This window comes from Ranitomeya imitator, chromosome 5, assembly GCF_032444005.1.
Source record: "Ranitomeya imitator isolate aRanImi1 chromosome 5, aRanImi1.pri, whole genome shotgun sequence".
Classification (NCBI taxonomy): domain Eukaryota; kingdom Metazoa; phylum Chordata; class Amphibia; order Anura; family Dendrobatidae; genus Ranitomeya; species Ranitomeya imitator.
Genome location: NC_091286.1, coordinates 183,971,121 through 183,992,616, shown reverse-complemented (window position 1 = coordinate 183,992,616; position 21,496 = coordinate 183,971,121). Strand labels below are relative to the sequence as shown.

At 41.9% G+C, this 21,496-nt stretch overlaps 1 protein-coding gene across 5 annotated transcripts in view; it reads right to left on the bottom strand.

Annotated features, from left to right (window-relative positions):
• The window catches only part of TFB1M (transcription factor B1, mitochondrial), a 396,419-nt gene that overhangs the window by 309,393 nt on the left and 65,530 nt on the right, over nucleotides 1-21,496 (bottom strand). For 3 of the 5 annotated variants that reach the window (XM_069769397.1, XM_069769396.1, XM_069769400.1), the window contains exon 6: nucleotides 17,720-17,839. The exons of the other annotated variants lie outside the window; for them this stretch is intronic. In XM_069769397.1, the coding sequence (XP_069625498.1) occupies nucleotides 17,720-17,839 (120 nt within the window). The remainder of the gene's footprint in view (nucleotides 1-17,719; nucleotides 17,840-21,496) is intronic. 5 annotated transcript variants of the gene reach the window in all.

Here is a 21,496-nt window from a genome sequence, read left to right as displayed (position 1 = left end):
CCCCAGTTTTGTATTTTGCCAAAGGTAGCAGGAGAAATTGGACCCGAAAAGTTGTTGTTATATTTGTCCCGAGTACGCCGATACCCAATATGTGGGGGGGAACCACCGTTTGAGCGCATGGCAGAGCTCGGAAGGGAAGGAGCATCATTTGGAATGCAGACTTAGATGGATTGGTCTGCAGGCATCACATTGCGTTTGCAGAGCCCCTAATGTACCTAAACAGTAGAAACCCCCCACAAGTGACCCCATATTGGAAACTAGACCCCTGAAGGACCTTATCTAGATGTGATGTGAGAACTTTGAGCCCCCAAGTGTTTCACTACAGTTTATAATGCAGAGCCGTGAAAATAAAAAATCTTATTTTTCCCACAAAAATTATTTTTTAGACCCCAGTTTTGAATTTTCCCAAGGGTAACAGGAGAAATTGGACCCCAAATGTTGTTGTCCAATTTGTCCTGAGTACGCTGATACCACATATGTTGGGGTAAACCCCTGTTTGGACACACGGGAGAGCTCGGAAGGGAAGGAGCACGGTTTTACTTTTTCAACGCAGAATTGGCTGGCATTGAGATAGGACGCCATGTTGCGTTTGGAGAGCCCCTGATGTGCCTAAACAGTGGAAACCCCCCAATTATAACTGAAACCCTAATCCAAACACACCCCTAACCCTAATCCCAACGGTAACCCTAACCACACCTCTAACCCAGACACACCCCTAGCCCTAATCCCAACCGTAAATGTAATCCAAACCCTAACCCTAACTTTAGCCCCAACCCTAACTGTAGCCTTAACCCTAGCCCCAACCCTAACCTTAGCCCTAACCCTAACGGGAAAAAGGAAATAAATACATTTTTTTAATTTTTTAATTTTTCCCTAACTAAGGGGGTGATGAAGGGAAGTTTGATTTACTTTTATAGCGGGTTTTTTAGCGGATTTTTATGATTGGCAGCCGTCACACACTGAAAGACGCTTTTTATTGCAAAAAAAAATTTTTACGTTACCACATTTTGAGAGCTATAATTTTTCAATATTTGAGTCCACAGAATCATGTGAGGTCTTGTTTTTTGCGGGACGAGTTGACGTTTTTATTGGTAACATTTTCGGGCACGTGACATTTTTTGATCGCTTTTTATTCCGATTTTTGTGAGGCAGAATGACTAAAAACCAGCTATTCATGAATTTCTTTTGGGGGAGGCGTTTATACAGTTCCGCGTTTGGTAAAATTGATAAAGCAGTTTTATTCTTCGGGTCAGTACGTTTACAGCGATACCTCACTTATATCATTTTATGTTTTGGCGCTTTTATACGATAAAAACTATTTTATAGACAAAATAATTATTTTTGCATCACTTTATTCTGAGGACTATAACTTTTTTATTTTTTTGCTGATGATGCTGTATGGAGGCTCGTTTTTTGCGGGACAAGATGACGTTTTCACCGGTACCACGGTTATTTATATCTATCTTTTTGACCGCGTGTTATTCCACTTTTTGTTTGGCGGTATGATAATAAAGCGTTGTTTTTTGCCTTGTTTTTTTTCTTTTTTTCTTACGGTGTTTACTGAAGGGGTTAACTAGTGGGGCAGTTTTATAGGATGGGTCGTTACGGACGCGGCGATACTAAATGTGTGTACTTTTATTGTTTGTTTGTTTTTTAGATAAAGAAATATATTTATGGGAATAATATATATATTTTTTTCATTATTTAGGAATTTTTTTTTTTTATTTTTTTTTTACACATGTGGAATTTTTTTTTTTACTTTTTTACTTTGTCCTTGGGGGGACATCACAGATCATTGATCTGACAGATTGCCCAGCACTCAGCCCAGCACTCAGAACAGGAGCTTGGTAAGTCTGCAGTTCTCTAAGTCAGCGATCTGACTTAGAGAACTGCTGGCTTACCAAGCGCCTGCTCTGAGCAGGCACTTGGTAAGTCACCTCCCTCCCTGCAGGATCCGGATGCCGCGGCCATTTTGGATCCGGCCTGCTGCAGGGATGGGAGGTAAGAGACCCTTGCAGCAACGCGATCACATCGTGTTGCTGCGGGGGTCTCAGGGAAGCACGCAGGGAGCCCCCTCCCTGCGCGATGCTTCCCTGTACCGCCGGCACACCGCGATCATGTTTGATCGCGGTGTGCCGGGGGTTAATGTGCCGCGGGCGGTCCGTGACTGCTCCTGGCACATAATGCCGGATGTCAGCTGCGATAGGCAGCTGACACCCTGCCGCGATCCGCCGTGATCCCCCCATGAGCGCGGCCGATCGCGCTGGACGTACTATTCCATCCATGGGAATTAAGGCCCACCCCACATGGACGGAATAGTACGTCCAATGACAGAAAGGGGTTAAAAAAGTCCAAATATAGCCTAAATATGGTGGCGCCAAGTGTCACCAAGCTAAATGCCCCTGCAGCGACACCAACAAACTACCACACACAGTTTGTAAGTAAGAAATCTAAAATATAAAATAGTATATACCTCGGTATATGCAGGTACGCGCTGGGTATTAGCAAATGGTAAAAAAATGCGGTCCTAAATAGTCCATAAGCTATAAAACCCTTTGGTGGGTACAGAAAGCCTATGGAGAGGAGTAAAAACATCTGTTCCTACCTTCAGTGTTAGTAGTTTTCACAGTTTGGAAAGCTGTAGTCATGTCGCTCGTATACCAAATGAATCAGAGTGACAATGTGCTATCCAAGCAGGTGGCTGCCCAGGCCGGTAGCAGCCACCTCAGACTAACCTCTGAGTGCAGTGAGGATCAAATCAAAGGATTTGATCCTCACTGCACTCCATACACACTTTCAGCTTCCGATAGTGGTCACGTGATCTCATACGTCACGAAGGTCCTGCGCACCATCCGGATTCACCGCTGACACCTCACGCGGCACCGGCCTTGCAGTATCCCACTTCATACCGGAGGTTAGTCTGAGGTGGCTACTACCGGCCGGGGCAGCCACATGCTTGCATAGCACATTGTCACTCGGATTCATTTGGTATACGAGCGGCATGACTACAGCTTTCCAAACTGTGAAAACTACGAACACTGAAGGTAGGAACATATGTTTTTACTCCTCTCCATAGGCTTTCTGTACCCACCAAAGGGTTTTATAGCTTACGGTTCATATTATAAATCTCGGGACACTATATTTCTATTTTAGTGTGGACTATATAGGACCTCATTTTGTTACCATTTGCTACTACCCAGCGCGTACCTGTATATACCGAGGTATATACTATTTTATATTTTAGAAGCTATGTGATCTGGTGATGGGAACTGTTAATGTGTGATTGGTGAGGACGTGGTGCAGAAATTGAGTTTGAGGGCGGTGGGACTGCGGACAGTTTGAGGGGTGGAGGCGGTGCTGGGGTGGAGCTTGGGTAAAGTCTCAAGGGGGCCCCCAAAATTTTGCCAGTATGAAGTCCCGAAATTTCTAATGGCAGCCCTTTGTGGTCTGGTCATGGTGTGACGTATTTGTTCGCTTTATGTGGTATTTTTCAGTCACTGTGTGGTGGTAATATGTGATCTGGTCATGGTGTAACGGTATATGTTCACTGTATGTGGTATCACTTGTTCAGTATGTTGCAATATGTGATTTACTCATGTGTGACTTTATTTCTCTCTCTGCCATGTGGGATTATTCACCACTATGTGGTGGTAATATGTGGTCCAGTCATGGTGTGATGGAATTTGTCGCTTGTACGTAGTATTATTTGGTCACTAACTATGTGGTAGTAATACTTTGCACAAGAAAGTGGAAGAATGCGGCACTCACCCAGGTTGCGAAGTGAATATCTTTAATCTGTCTTTATTCCATGTACAGACTTTTCATAAAAGAAAAGCGGAGACGACGAGGGTGCGGGGAGAGTGAGCTGGACGACGGCCGTTTCGCACAATTAGTGCTTCCACGGGTCCATTCGTCTTTTAGAATTTTATGTGGTAGTAATATGTGGTCCAGTCATGGTGTGATGTTATTTGTCCCTTGTATGTAGTATTATTCGGTCACTATGTGGTGGTAATATGTGGTCTGGACATGGTGTGGTGGTATTTGTCCCTTGTATGTGGTATTATTGAGTGATGGTGGTTGTATGTGATCTGGTCATAGTGTCACGGTATTTGTTCCCTGTTTGTGGTATCACTTGGTCAGTATGTTGTAATATAAGATTTGCTCATGGTGTGGCTGTATTCCTCTCTTGTATGTGGTATTATTCACTCACTGTGTGGTTGTAATATATGGTCTGGTCATAGTGGGATGGTATTTGACCCTTGTATGTATTATTTGGTAACTATGTGGTGGTAATATGTGATCTAGTCACAATCAGGTTCCTCGCAACATGTTCTCATACACTTTATGCAGTTATTAGCCCTCTGTGTCTGTACTGCTACATACTTAGGCAGTTAACTGGTTCATGCAGCTTTACATGAACACCTGAGCTTTACACTATGGCTGGTCCGAATAACTAAAGCAATTGTTACCATCTACCTCTCGTGTCTCCCCTTTTCCTCATAGTTTGTAAGCTTGCGAGCAGGGCCCTCATTCTTCTTTTGAACTGTGATTTCTGTTATGCTGTAATGTCTATTGTCTGTACAAGTCCCCTCTTTAATTTGTAAAGCGCTGCGGAATATGTTGGCGCTATATAAATAAAATTATTATTATTATCTGGTAATGGTGTGGTGGTATTTGTCTCTTGTATGTGGTATTATTTGGTCACTATGTTGTGGTAATATGTGATTTGTTCACGGTGTGGCGGTATTTATCCCCTGTATTATGCGGTCGCTATGTGGTGGTAATATATGGTCTGGTCATGGTGTGACAGTATTTGTCCTTTGTATGTGGTATTATTGGTCTTGGTATAGAGGATTGCGTTATGTATGGAGGTCACTTGTTCACTCAGATTTCAATAAGGGGAAGATATTTATTTACATATTAATTACTTGGCTGTTTAACCCCTCCCTGTCCTGTGACTGTTACACAGTAGCAAATATGCATTTACAGAGGTTCTCTGGTGAAAAGAAGTAATCACCTATCCCAAAGACCCATTCACACATTCAGTATTTGGTCAGGATTTTATCTCAGTATTTGTAAGTCGTATTTCTATTATACATTTCCTCTGATTTTTCCGCTCCAGATTTTGGTTTACAAATAAATTATGTAAAATACTGAACATGTGAACGTGGCCTGATAAGTAATAACTTATAAATTGGTGGAGGTCTGACTTATGGGACCCGCACTAATCGGCCGAATGTTGAACTTTTATCCCCTTTAGAATGGAGCTAATATGCGACTCGACCGCTGATCCATTCATTCCCTCAATGGCTGCACGCTGCACTTGGCTTTTTCTGGAAGTCCCAAAGAGCATGAATGCAGCTGCGGACAGATATCCTGCCTGACACTGCATTTTAAAATGGTATCAAAGTTCCCCATTCTTCAGATCATTGCAATTTGCAAAGATTGGATTTTTCCAAGAGTGGACGGTGGGTCTGTGGAAGGTTCGAGGGGTGGAGGCAGAGCTGGGCTGGAGTCTCAAGGGGGCCCCGAAAATTTTGCCAGTATAGGGCCCCGAAATTCCTGGTGGCAGCCCTGTGTGGGTATGGTAGGATGGTCTGCCGGTGTCGTGTCACATTTGGAAAGCCCCTGATGTGCCTAAACAGTGGAAAGCCCCTACAAGTGATACCATTTTGAAACTAGACCCATCAAAGAAATTAGTTGTGTAGTGAGCACCTTGAACCCAAAGGTGCTTCACCAAATTTTACAAAGTAGATCAGTGGAAATGAAAAAAACATATATAATTTTTCACTCAAAACTGTTGTTTTAGCTTCAAATGTTTTCATTTTCTCAAGAATAGCAAAAGAAAATGGACCTGAAAATGTGTTGTGCAATTTCTCCTGAGTACGCGGATACCCCATATGTGGTGGAAAACTCCTTTTGAGGCACAGTGCACTTCTCAGAAGGGAAGAAACGCCATATAGGAGTTCAGATTTTGATGGACCCGTTTTAGGGTGCCATGTAACATTGGCAGAGCTCCTGAGGTGCCAAAACAGCACAATCCCCCATAAAAGACACAATTTAACAAACTACACCTCTCAATGAATTCGTCTATGAGTCCAGTGATCATATTGACACCACAGGTGGGTTAAAGAATTTTATACCATTGGGCTGTGAGGAAAAAAATAATTTACAAATTTTACCACCAAAATTGTGTGTTAGCCCCAAATTGTTGTAGTAACCAGTGCGTTGCAGTAACCAGTATGTTGTGCTCAGCTCATGCTCTGGAGACACCCATAAATTAGGCTGGCTCTCATCGCTACAGAAATACCAAACATTTGGACGTTGAATGTGGTTTAGGCACACTGCAAATCAGAAGGGAGAGGGGTATTTGGATTTGGGAGAGCAGAATTCTCTGGATTTCAAAGAGCCATTTTGCTTTTCTAGAGCTTTTGTACTTTGTGATTTGGGGTGGGGTTAGAACAGTGAATAATTTAAGAAAGAGTAGAGGTACAGAGAGGAACATCAAGTGCATGTATACTAATGCCAGAAGCCTCGCCAACAAAATGGACGAATTAGAACAAATGTTGTTGGAGCATAATTATGACATGGTGGGGATATCTGAAACGTGGCTGGATGAGAGCCAAGACTGGGCTGTTAACTTGCAGGGCTATAGCCTGTTCAGAAATGACCGTACAGATAAGCGAGGGGGAGGGGTGTGTCTATATGTAAAATCGTCCTTAAAACCCATCCTGCGTGATAATATAGGTAAATTTAATGAAAATGTAGAATCCCTGTGGGTGGAGATAAGGGGAGGGGGAAAAAATAATAAATTACTGATAGGGGTTTGCTATAAATCTCCAAAAATAATGGAAGCAACGGAGAATATCCTCGTAAAGCAAATAGATGAAGCTGCGACTCAAGGAGAAGTCATTATTATGGGGGACTTCAACTACCCTGAAATAGATTGGGGAACAGAAACCTGCAGTTCCAGCAAAGGTAATCGGTTTTTGACAACTGTGAGAGACAATTACCTTTCACAGCTGGTTCAGGACCCAACAAGAAGGGGGGCACTGCTAGACCTAATATTAACCAACAGGCCAGACCGCATAGCAAATATAAGGGTTGGGAAATAGCGATCACAAAATAATAAGTTTTCATGTATCCTTTAAAAAAAATGTGTAATAGAGGGGTTACAAGGACACTAAACTTCAGGAGGGCAAATTTCCAACGGATGAGAGGGGATCTTGGTGCAATTAAATGGGACGATATCCTGAGACACAAAAATACACAAAGAAAATGGGAGACATTTATTAGCATCCTGGATAGGACCTGTGCACAGTATATACCGTATGGGAATAAACATACTAGAAATAGGAGGAAACCAATATGGCTAAATAGAGCTGTAAGGGGCGCAGTAAGTGACAAAAAGAAAGCATTTAGAGAATTAAAGGAAGTAGGTAGTGAGGAGGCATTAAATAAATACAAAAAATTAAATAAATTCTGTAAAAAGCAAATCAAGGCAGCAAAGATTGAGACAGAGAGACTCATTGCCAGAGAGAGTAAAAATAATCCCAAAATATTATTTAACTACATAAATAGTAAGAAACTAAAATCTGATAGTGTTGGCCCCCTTAAAAATAGTCTGGGTGAAATGGTGGATGAGGATGAGGAAAAAGCCAATATGCTAAATGACTTTTTTTCATCATTATTTACACAAGAAAATCCCATGGCAGACAAAATGACTAATGATAAAAATTCCCCATTAAATGTCACCTGCTTAACCCAGCAGGAAGTGCGGCGGCGTCTAAAAATCACTAAAATTGACAAATCTCCGGGCCCGGATGGGATACACCCTCGAGTACTGCAGGAATTAAGTACAGTCATTGATAGACCATTATTTTTAATCTTTAAAGACTCCATAATAACAGGGTCTGTACCACAGGACTGGCGTATAGCAAATGTGGTGCCAATATTCAAAAAGGGAACAAAAACTGAACTCGGAAACTATAGGCCAGTAAGCTTAACCTCTACTGTGGGTAAAATCCTGGAGGGCATTCTAAGGGATGATATACTGGAGTATCTGAAGAGGAATAACCTCATGACCCAGTATCAGCACGGGTTTACTAGGGACCGTTCATGTCAGACTAATTTGATCAGTTTCTATGAAGAGGTAAGTTCCGGACTAGACCAAAGGAACCCAGTAGATGTAGTGTATATGGACTTTTCAAAAGCTTTTGATACGGTGCCACACAAAAGGTTGATACATAAAATGAAAATAATGGGGATAGGGGAAAATATGTGTAAGTGGGTTGAGAGCTGGCTCAGGGATAGGAAACAAAGGGTGGTTATTAATGGAGCACACTCGGACTGGGTAGCGGTTAGCAGTGGGGTACCACAGGGGTCAGTATTGGGCCCTCTTCTTTTTAACATATTTATTAATGACCTTGTAGGGGGCATTCAGAGTAGAATTTCAATATTTGCAGATGACACTAAACTCTGCAGGGTAATCAATACAGAGGAGGACAATTTTATATTACAGGATGATTTATGTAAACTAGAAGCTTGGGCTGATAAATGGCAAATGAGCTTTAATGGGGATAAATGTAAGGTCATGCACTTGGGTAGAAGTAATAAGATGTATAATTATGTGCTTAATTCTAAAACTCTGGGCAAAACCGTCAATGAAAAAGACCTGGGTGTATGGGTGGATGAAAAACTCATATTTAGTGGCCAGTGTCAGGCAGCTGCTACAAAAGGCAAATAAAATAATGGGATGCATTAAAAGAGGCATAGATGCTCATGAGGAGAACATAATTTTACCTCTATACAAGTCACTTGTTCGACCACACTTAGAATACTGTGCACAGTTCTGGTCTCCGGTGTATAAGAAAGACATAGCTGAACTGGAGCGGGTGCAGAGAAGAGCAACCAAGGTTATTAGAGGACTGGGGGATCTGCAATACCAAGATAGGTTATTACACTTCGGGCTATTTAGTTTGGAAAAACGAAGACTAAGGGGTGATCTTATGTTAATGTATAAATATATGAGGGGACAGTACAAAGACCTTTCTGATGATCTTTTTAATCATAGACCTGAAACAGGGACAAGGGGGCATCCTCTACGTTTGGAGGAAAAAAGGTTTAAGCATAATAACAGACGCGGATTCTTTACTGTAAGAGCAGTGAGACTATGGAACTCTCTGCCGTATGATGTTGTAATGAGTGATTCATTACTTAAATTTAAGAAGGGACTGGATACATTTCTGGAAAAGTATAATGTTACAGGGTATATACACTAGATTCCTTGATAGGGCGTTGATCCAGGGAACTAGTCTGATTGCCGTATGTGGAGTCGGGAAGGAATTTTTTTCCCCAAGGTGGAGCTTACTCTTTGCCACATGGTTTTTTTTTGCCTTCCTCTGGATCAACATGTTAGGGCAAGTTAGGTTAGGCTATGGGTTGAACTAGATGGACTTAAAGTCTTCCTTCAACCTTAATAACTATGTAACTATGTAACTATGTACTATCAGTAACGTGGAAGCCACCTATATTTCCATTGACCATTCCATGGACCTGAGTCAGGACTTGCTATTTTTGTGGATTGAGTTGAAGCTTTTGTTAGGAACATTTTACATAACATTTCAGATCACATATATACTGCGCTCTACACTGAGCACTTACATCGGGGTTTACAGCTAAATCTCTGAGTGATGTGATGAAACCCCTGAGAGATCCATTCACTATAGGGAGGCAGCAGAGTCACTCTCAACTGTCTGACCTCTGTTCAGCGTTGCCCTTTTTTGCAGAGGCGCACAAAACTGTGGCCGACAGCACTTTAATGCACATCTAAAAAGACAAACACTGCTGGGACATAGGTTGAATGTGGTTTAGGCACACTGTGAATCAGGAGGGAGAGGGGTAGCGTATTTGGATTTGGGAGAGCAGAATTACCGTATATACTCGAGTATAAGCTGAGATTTTCAGCCCAAAATTTTGGGCTGAAAATGCCCCTCTCGGCTTATACTCGAGTCACGGTAGCGGTGGGGTCGGCGGGTGAGGGGGAGAGGGTGCTGAGGTATACTTACCTAGTCCCAGCGATCCTGACGCTCCCTCTGCCGTCCCAGTGTCTCCGGGTGCCGCAGCTCTTCCCCTGTTCAGCGGTCACGTGGGACCGCTCATTTTGAGAAATGAATACGTGGCTCCACCTCCCATAGGGGTGGAGCCACATATCCATTTCTCTAATCAGCGGTGCCGGTGACCGCTGATAGAGGAAGAGGCTGCGGCACCGAAGACAGTGTGACAGGCAGAGGGAGCCGGACGCCGGGAGCAGGTAAGTATGTCATATTCACCTGTCCCTGTTCCACCCGCCGGGCGCCGCTCCATCTTCCCGGCGTCACTCCGCTCTGACTGTGCAGGTAAGAGGGTGCGATGACGCATATAGTGTGCGCACCGCCCTCTGCCTGATCAGTCAGTGCGGAGAGACGCCGGGACCAGACGCTGGGAACTGCAAGCAAGAGAGGCGAGTATGGCATTTTTTTTTAATTGCAGCAGCAGCAATGGCAGAGCTTTCTATGGCACAGCTATGGCACAATACTGAACGGCGCAGAGCACTATATGGCAGCTATGGGGCAATACTGAACGGCGCAGAGCACTATATGGCAGCTATGGGGCAATACTGAACGGCGCAGAGCACTATATGGCAGCTATGGGGCAATACTGAACGGCGCAGAGCACTATATGGCAGCTATGGGACAATACTGAAAAGTGCAGAGCACTATATGGCAGCTATGGGACAATACTGAAAAGAGCAGAGCACTATATGGCACAGCTATGGGACAATAATGAACGGTGCAGAGCACTATATGGCACGGCTATGGGGCAATAATGAATTGTACAGAGCACTATATGGCAGAGCTTTCTATGGCACATCTATGGGGCAATAATGAACAGTATGGAGCATTATATATGGCACAGCTTTATAAGGAGCATCTATGGGGCCATAATGAACGGTATGGAGAATCTATTTTTATTTTTTAAATTCACCGGTAGCTGCTGCATTTCCTACCCTAGGCTTATACGCGAGTCAATAAGTTTTCCCAGTTTTTGGTGGCAAAATTAGGGGGGTCGGCTTATACTCGGGTCGGCTTATACTCGAGTATATACGGTAGCTGGATTTCGAGGAGCCATTTTGCTTTTCTAGAGTCTAACCTACAGTATGTTCCAGTTTTTGCATTGCCATATTTTGAGAACAATTTTTCCACATTTACTTGTTTTTGAGAGATGATTTGATGTTTTTATTGTTACCATTTTCGGGCACATGACATTTTTTGATCGCTTTTTATTTCAATTTTTGGGAGGCAGAATGAGCAAACACAAGCAATTCAGGAATTTTTTTTTGTTTTGTTTTTATGCCGTTCCGTGTGTGATAAAATTGATAAGGCAGCTTTATTCTTTGGGGTCAGTAAGATTACTGCGATACCACATTTATATAGTTTGTTTGTGTTTTGAAACTTTTACGCAATGAAAACTATTTTAGAGAAAAAAAAATTATTTTTGCCTCACTTTATTCTTAGATCTGTAACTTTTCTATTTTTCCACTGATTAAGGGTGGTTTCACACTTGCGTTTTTGTGTGCAGCGTTTTTTTTTCAAAAAAACGCATGCGTTTTTTTTTCCTATATTTAACATTGAAATGCGTTTTTTGACGCATGCGTTTTTTTACTGCATGCGTTCATTTTCTGAAATGCTACTTGTAGTATTTTTAGAAGCGTTTTTTGGACCAAAAAAAAACGCATGCGTTTTCATGCGTTTTTTTTGGGTCAAAAAATACATTGGAGTCAATGGGGACGCATGCGTTTTTTGGTGCATGCGTTTTTTGCGGTAAAAAACGCATGCGTTTTTTTATTAAAAAAACAGAAAACACACTGATATGCCACCCCCCAATATAAAGGTGATAAAGGGAACCTAACCCTACCCCTAACCCTAACCCTACCCCTAACCCTACCCCTAACCCTACCCCTAACCCTACCCCTAACCCTAAGGGATCCTAACCCTAACCCTACCCCTAACCCTACCCCTAACCCTACCCCTAACCCTACCCCTAACCCTAAGGGATCCTAACCCTTACCCTACCCCTAACCCTACCCCAGCCCTTAGGGATCCTAACCCTAACCCTAATCCCTTTATGGTTAGGGTTAGGGGTAGGGGTAGGGTTAGGGTTAGGGGTAGGGTTAGGGTTAGGATCCCTTAGGGTTAGGGGTAGGTGTAGGGTTAGGGTTAGGGGTAGGGTTAGGGTTAGGGGTAGGATTAGGGTTAGGGGTAGGGTTAGGGATAGGATCCCTTAGGGTTAGGGTTAGGGGTAGGGTTAGGGTTAGGGTTAGGATCCCTTAGGGTTAGGGTTAGGGGTAGGGTTAGGGGTAGGATCCCTTTAGGGTTAGGGTTAGGGTTATGATCCCTACACCTAACCCTACCCCTATCCCTAACCTTAACTATTTCTGTTTATAGTGGGTTTTTTTACTTTATTTTGATGATTGGCAGCTGTCACACATTTCTCAGCATGCATTTAAAAAACGCAAACGCATGTAAAAACGCATGTAAACGCGTCAAAACGCCGCTTTTTTTCACCACATGCAAAAACGCATGCGTCAAAAAAACGCAGCGTTTACACGCGTTTACATGCGTTTTTTCACCATGCGTTTTTTTGCGTTTTTTACCGCAAAAACGCACCCGAAAAAACGCCAATGTGAAACCAGCCTAAGCTGTATGGTGGCTTGGTTTTTGCGAGACAAGATCACGTTTTCAGAAATAACATTTTTATTAACATTCGTCTTTGTGATCAAGTTTTATTCCACTTTTTGCTCTCCGGTATGAGGAAAAAGCATAATTTTTTGCCTCACTTTTTATTTTTACGGTGTTCACTGAAGGAGTTTACTGGTGGGACACTTAAAAGTTGGGTCAGTACCAAATACACACTATTCTTTCGTTTATTTTTTATTAAAATATTTATTTATGGGTATAATATACAGTACAGACCAAACGTTTGGACATACCTTCTCATTTAAAGATTTTTCTGTATTTTCATGACTATGAAAACTGTAAATTCACACTGACGGCACCAAAACTATTAATTAACACACGTGGAATTATTTACTTAACAAAAAAGTGTGAAACAACTGAAAATATGTTTTATATTCTAGGTTCTTCAAAGTAGCCACCTTTTGCTTTGATGACTGCTTTGCACACTCTTGGCATTCTCTCGATGAGCTTCAAGAGTAGTCACTGGAAATGGTCTCCCAACAATCTTGAAGGAGTTCCCAGAGATGTTTAGCACTTGTTGGCCCTTTTGCCTTCATTCTGCGGTCCAGCTCACCCCAAACCATCTCGATTGGGTTCAGGTCTGGTGACTGTGGAGGCCAGGGGATCTGGCGTAGCACCCCATCACTCTCCTTCTTGGTCAAATAGCCCTTACACAGCCTGCAGGTGTGTTTGGGGTCATTGTCCTGTTGAAAAATAAATGATGGTCCAGCTAAACGCAAACCAGATGGAATAGAATGCCGCTGCAAGATGCTTTGGTAGCCATGCTGTTTAAGTATGCCTTCAATTTTGAATAAATCCCCAACAGTGTCACCAGCAAAGCACTCCCACACCATCACACCTCATCCTCCATGCTTCACGGTGGTAACCAGGCATGTAGAGTCCTTCCGTTCACCTTTTCTGCGTAGCACAAAGACACGGTGGTTGGAACCAAAGATCTCAAATTTGGACTCATCAGACCAAAGCACAGATTTTCACTGGTCTAATGTCCATTCCTTGTGTTCTTTAGCCCAAACAAGTCTCTTCTGCTTGCTGCCTGTCCTTAGCAGTGGTTTCCTAGCAGCAATTTTACCATGAAGGCCTGCTGCACAAAGTCTCCTCTTAACAGTTGTTGAAGAGATGTGTCTGCTGCTAGAACTCTGTGTGGCATTGACCTGGTCTCTAATCTGAGCTGCTGTTAACCTGCGATTTCGGAGGCTGGTGACTCGGATAAACTTATCCTCAGAAGCAGAGGTGACTCTTGGTCTTCCTTTCCTGGGGTGGTCCTCATGTGAGCCAGTTTCTTTGTAGCACTTGATGGTTTTTGCAACTGCACTTGGGGACACTTTCAAAGTTTTCCCAATTTTCTGGACTGACTGACCTTCATTTCTTAAAGTAATGATGGTCACTCATTTTCTTTACTTAGCTGCTTTTTTCTTGCCATAATACAAATTCTAACAGTCTATTCAGTAGGACTATCAGCTGTGTATCCACCAGACTTCTGCTCAACACAACTGATGGTCCCAACCCATTTAGAAGGCAAGAAATCCCACTTATTAAACCTGACAGCGCACACCTGTGAAGTGAAAACCATTCCCGGTGACTATCTCTTGAAGCTCATCAAGAGAATGCGAGAGTGTGCAAAGCAGACATCAAAGCAAAAGGTGGCTACTTTGAAGAACCTAGATTAAAAGAAATATTTTCAGTTGTTTCACACATTTTTGTTAAGTATATAATTCCACATGTGCCAATTCATAGTTTTGATGCCTTCAGTGTGAATTTACAACTTTCATAGTCATGAAAATGTAGAAAAATCTTTAAATGAGAAGGTGTGTCCAAATTTTTGGTCTGTACTGTGTGTGTGTGTGTGTGTGTGTGTGTGTGTGTGTGTGTATATATATATATATATATATATATATATATATATATATATATATATATATATATATATATATATATATATATATATATATATATATATATATATATATATATATATATACACACACACAAATATATATATATTTCTGACTATTTAAGACCCTCCCCAAACTTGTGAACAGCACTCATACATGGTCAACATGGGAAAGACAAAGGAGCATTCCAAGGCCATCAGAGACAAGATCGTGGAGGGTCACAAGGCTGGCAAGAGGTACAAAACCCTTTCCAAGGAGTTGGGCCTACCTGTCTCCACTGTTGGGAGCATCATCCGGAAGTGGAAGGCTTATGGAACTACTGTTAGTCTTCCACGGCCTGGACAGCCTTTGAAAGTTTCCTCCCGTGCCGAAGCCAGGCTTGTCCGAAGAGTCAAGGCTAACCCAAGGACATCAAGGAAGGAGCTCCGGGAAGATCTCATGGCAGTGGGGACATTGGTTTCAGTCAATACCATAAGTAACATACTCCACCGCAATGGTCTCCGTTCCAGACGAGCCCGTAAGGTACCTTTACTTTCAAAGCGTCATGTCAAGGCTCGTCTACAGTTTGCTCATGATCACTTGGAGGACTCTGAGACTGACTGGTTCAAGGTTCTCTGGTCTGATGAGACCAAGATCGAGATCGTGATGTTTGGAGACTGGATGGCACTGCATACGACCCCAAGAATAATATCCCTACAGTCAAGCATGGTGGTGGCAGCATCATGCTGTGGGGCTGTTTCTCAGCCAAGGGGCCTGGCCATCTGGTCCGCATGCATGGGAAGATGGATAGCACGGCCTACCTGGAGATTTTGGCCAAGAACCTCCGCTCCTCCATCAAGGATCTTAAGATGGGTCGTCATTTCATCTTTCAACAAGACAACGACCCAAAGCACACAGCCAAGAAAACCAAGGCCTGGTTCAAGAGGCAAAAAATCAAGGTGTTGCAGTGGCCTAGTCAGTCTCCTGACCTTAACCCAATTGAAAACTTGTGGAAGGAGCTCAAGATTAAAGTCCACATGAGACACCCAAAGAACCTAGATAACTTGGAGAAGATCTGCATGGAGGAGTGGGCCAAGATAACTCCAGAGACCTGTGCCGGCCTGATCAGGTTTCATAAAATACGATTATTAGCTGTAACATAGTAACATAGTAACATAGTTAGTAAGGCCGAAAAAAGACATTTGTCCATCCAGTTCAGCCTATATTCCATCATAATAAATACCCAGATCTACGTCCTTCTACAGAACCTAATAATTGTATGATACAATATTGTTCTGCTCCAGGAAGACATCCAGGCCTCTCTTGAACCCCTCGACTGAGTTCGCCATCACCACCTCCTCAGGCAAGCAATTCCAGATTCTCACTGCCCTAACAGTAAAGAATCCTCTTCTATGTTGGTGGAAAAACCTTCTCTCCTCCAGACGCAAAGAATGCCCCCTTGTGCCCGTCACCTTCCTTGGTATAAACAGATCCTCAGCGAGATATTTGTATTGTCCCCTTATATACTTATACATGGTTATTAGATCGCCCCTCAGTCGTCTTTTTTCTAGACTAAATAATCCTAATTTCGCTAATCTATCTGGGTATTGTAGTTCTCCCATCCCTTTATTAATTTTGTTGCCCTCCTTTGTACTCTCTCTAGTTCCATTATATCCTTCCTGAGCACCGGTGCCCAAAACTGGACACAGTACTCCATGTGCGGTCTAACTAGGGATTTGTACAGAGGCAGTATAATGCTCTCATCATGTGTATCCAGACCTCTTTTAATGCACCCCATGATCCTGTTTGCCTTGGCAGCTGCTGCCTGGCACTGGCTGCTCCAGGTAAGTTTATCATTAACTAGGATCCCCAAGTCCTTCTCCCTGTCAGATTTACCCAGTGGTTTCCCGTTCAGTGTGTAATGGTGATATTGATTCCCTCTTCCCATGTGTATAACCTTACATTTATCATTGTTAAACCTCATCTGCCACCTTTCAGCCCAAGTTTCCAACTTATCCAGATCCATCTGTAGCAGAATACTATCTTCTCTTGTATTAACTGCTTTACATAGTTTTGTATCATCTGCAAATATCGATATTTTACTGTGTAAACCTTCTACCAGATCATTAATGAATATGTTGAAGAGAACAGGTCCCAATACTGACCCCTGCGGTACCCCACTGGTCACAGCGACCCAGTTAGAGACTATACCATTTATAACCACCCTCTGCTTTCTATCACTAAGCCAGTTACTAACCCATTGTAACCCAGCTGTAATTGCAAACAAAGGTTATTCCACAAAATATTAAACCCAGGGGTTGAATAATAATTGACCCACACTTTTATGTTTAAAATTTATAAAAATTTAACTGAGCAACAAAACTTTTTGGTTTGTAAGATTTATGCATCTGTTAATAAATCCTGCTCTTGTTTGAAGTTTGAAGGCTCTAACTTATTTGCATCTTATTAAACCTGCTAAATCTGCAGGGGGTTGAATACTACTTGTAGGCACTGTATATATATATTTGTTATGTGATTTAAAAAAATATATTTTTACAATTTTTTCTTACTTTTTTCCCCTCTATGAGACTTTCACTTTTTGCGGTCTGATTACAGTTCTAATGAGAATTGCAATGCTGTTGCATTGCAATTCATTAGAACTGTCAGAACTGCAGACACAAGGCAGTGATCAGGACCCTGCTATGACATTGCAGGGTCGCCGATCAGATTGAAGAGGGGGGCTCCCTCTCTATACATGCCTGCTAAATGATGTGATCACTAGGGATCGCAGTATTTAGGGGATTAAAGTGCGGAGAGTAGTGCAAGTACCACTCCAGGATGAAGTGCCGGGTCTCAGCTGTCGGAATCAGCTGACACCCGGCAGCAAATGTGCACTAAAAATTGCCATAATAATAATGAAGAGAAGGCAGTCAACCTTAAAAGAGTCCTCCCCACCAATCACTAGAATAGAGGCAAAATGTTATCGTAACTACATATTAATGAACCCTACATACATTCCACATAATCCCTTTAAAACATACAGCATCATACCTCAGGTTTTGGGACAAAGGCTCGACCAGGAATACTAAAGCAATGTTTGACGTCGCAGAGATACTGAGTCATAATCGACAGTCTACTCCTCTGTTTACCACCAGTGGGCGCTGTCATCCTCTGAAAATAATGTAAGAATCATTTTTTATATACGAAGAATACTTTAATATCACGTTTAACTCAAGAATTGATAGTTCAAGTGATTGCTCAGAAATCAGAATAATCTATTAGTAAGAAAGAAATAACACTATTTTTAATTATTATATGAATTATTATCCTCCATCTTTCACCAGTTTTCACTTCTGCAGGATCCAGTTTTAATTGTCAGTTTACCCTGAGCTACTGGGTGGAGACTAACTTCTATGATGGCTCCCAAACACAGTACGTAGAGATAAAAGGGATTCCTGCTCTAATGTCTCTATGTAATACATGACCAGAAGCAGCACAACATGGTGGGCGTTTTACAGCAGTATGGAGCAGTGTCGTTTTAATTCTAGCTCTGTAAACACTTCCTGCGGACTGATGAAAGTAATATTTTTCTTTTTGGGTCCAAGGGCCAAAGACAGTTCGTCAGACGACTCCCAAACTCAGCATTCAGGCCACAGTACACTGTGAAGACAGTGAAGCATGGTGGTGCAAGCATCATGATATGGATATGTTTCTCGTACTATGGTGCCAGTCCTATTTACCGAATACCAGGGATCATGGACCAGTTCAAATATATTAAAATACTTCAAGAGGTCATGTTGCCTTACGCTGAAGAGGATATGCCCTTGAAATTTTAACAAGATAACAACCCTAAACACACCAGTAAACAAGCAAAATCCGGGCTCTATGCTTCATGTTTGGTGGTCCTGTGGTCCCCTGCAACCCTTCTGGAACTCAGTCTTCGATGCCTTCCATTTGATGACTGGGGTCCGCAACGAGCCCTCCCCCCAAATGGCCCTACTGTCCCTGATACCCAGTTCGATAGCTTCCGTTAAAAAGGGGATCCTGAGATTTTGCCTCATAGCTGCTGGGGCAGTTATTCCCCGACATTGGAGGTCCACTGAGGTCCCCTCCACGGAGGAATGGATAGCTGAAATTGATAGATTACATCGTCTAGAGTCGCTGGTGGCGGGTGATGGTGATGCTGCATATGTCCAGGGACGCACATGGTTCCTCTGGCAATCCTTCAAGGAAAGCACAGGGTTTCTGACTTGGCTGCGTACATACTCATAATTCTCAATATGTGGGCGTATACATTGCTGGGTCTCCCTTAATCCCCCCCCCTCCCCCTCCTTACCCCCCTTCTTCCCCATCCCCCCCCCCCTTTTTTTCTCTCTCTTCTTCTCTTTCTTTCTTTTTCTCCTATCTCTACAATTGCTTTTCTTACAGGTTCTGTATCCTGTATCCATGTCCTGAGGTGATTCTCAAGATGAGAAGCATGTACACCTTATGTGCCAGAGTCCTTGTTCAACTACACTTGTGCTGTGTTCTCAGAGGCGTAATGTATAGCTCTGGACATTGTAATGATTCGTTTTATTGTTTTTCCTGTTTAAAATTTCAATAAATATATTTACTGAAAAAAAAAAAAAAAACAAGCAAAATCATTGTTCCAGTCAGGGTGGATTTGATTTAAATCTAACTGATTTAAATCACGATTTAAATCACGATTTAAATCACTAGTCAGTAAGGCTTGATTTAAATCAGTGATTTAAATCAAAGTTTCTACCTAAACTAGTTCTTGCTACTTTAACATGCAAGTAGATGAAGATTTTTAGAATCACTTTTTATATTACTTTTTTCTCCCCAGTTTAATGGGTTAATCATTCATATTTGGACACCACTGTTCTGTTGTACTTAGGAAGGAGAAAAATAATCCTGACCTTAACAATTTAAATAGATTTATTCAACTGAAACAATAACAACATTACAGCATAAGTTATTTGCTTAAACAAACATCCATGTAACTAATTTGGCTAAACAAAATATATATATATTATAAGAAACTTAGACTGTCAGCCCAGCCGACACATGAAAAACTTAAATACTACTGTCCCTGCTGTCCTCTGTAGCTCACTTGTCGTCATCTTCATCATCATCATCATCTTCTTCTTTGTTCCTATTCATAATCTGGAAAAGAAAATCAAGCTTTCCTGCTTTATTGGGTCCAAACCGATTTCTCAATTTAGAATGAAGGAGTCCAAAGGAAGAGAATATTCTTTCAACGCCTGCAGAAGAAGCTACTGCTGTTAAAAGTGAAATCATTACTTGAACAGTCTCTAAATCCAAGCGCTTAAGTGACTTCCACCATTTTACTGGTGTGACCTTCCTTAAAATATCTTCAGCAAACATATATTTCTTGAATGGTTCCCCCTTAGCTCTGAAGTTTATTATAGTTGGCATTAAAGATGGATGATTGCTGGATACCCATGTCATAGCTAACTCCTCTTCCTCAGCACTTAGGTTTTGACCCTGATATTGGATATTGACAATATTTGCCAAAAAAGAGCTGGAGTCAGTGCTTGTCCCATTCGTTTGTTTACTGCTTGTAATTTAATTCTGTCCATGTGTAGTTCTGTTTTTAAGTGTTCACTCAGTTCCTTCCAAATTTCAACAGCATCCGCAATAAAACAGCTATTTTTCTGTATTTTGTTTAAAGCTTGAGAGATGGGTTTCAGGAAGCTCAGCATATGTTCAACATTTCTCTTAAGCCCAATGTTGAGGATTTTGGCCGTGACAGTGCCATCTATTTTATCTCGATTTTCTTCACAAAGTGTCATCAGAATAGGCCAGTTTTTGATATACTGCTCAAAACAGTCCACCACAGAGTTCCATCTAACATCTTGCGGAAGCGTTAGCTTGGTTCCACCCATCCTTTTCAGAGCTGCTGCAGCAAAATTATTACGGAAGTATTTAGCAATTTCAACAACATTAGCCTTTATTTCTGGAACACTTAAGTCTTTGGCTAAGAGGTGCAGCAAATGAGCACTGCAACCATATGTTATTAGCAGCTTTGTATTCCCTCCCTGCTCTTCTAAATCTCTTCTCATCTTGGATACGTTTGCAGCATTGTCAGTGACCAAACTGCGTACTGGTTCCAGTCCAACAAAATTGGGATTGGGCCAGTGCAATCCCCAGACCTTAATCCGATAGAACACTTGTGGGGTGTTGGACTGAGACGAAATAGAAAATTGTTTGATGGTTAGATGAATCAAAATTTAAAGTCATGCGGACTCAAAAGGAGTGTGACTATCCTGCTTACACATCTTGAAAGGTACTCACAATGCTGAGAATTAGAGATTTTACAGCAAGATATGCTTCCATCCGGACAATGTATATTTCAGGAAAGGCACTGCATATTTCAGCTGGACAATGTTAAACTACATACTGCATCCATCACAACAGCATGGCTTCACTGAAGAGTTTGGATGATTAGCTGCTCTCCTGCAGGCCAGACCTTTCATCAATAGAAAATTATTTTCGCATTTAAAGCCAAAAATCTGACAACGAAAAACCTAGAACTGTTGAGCACATACAGTAGTGTTCAAAACAATAGCAGTAGCAAAAACATGAGTTAATCACAAAAGTGTTACACTAGTTTTTATTTCCATACATTGGGAACATTGTTCACTGTTTTCTAACTCAAAACATGAAGAGAAATGTAAATAATTTTAACTTCTCGTCTAGAAATCTTAATAGTTTGGAAATTGAGGTCTTGAGTAAGGGTCTCAATTTTATACCTACCTCTAATTTTCAAAGTTTTGACAGTATTTAAGATTTACATCTTTTCAC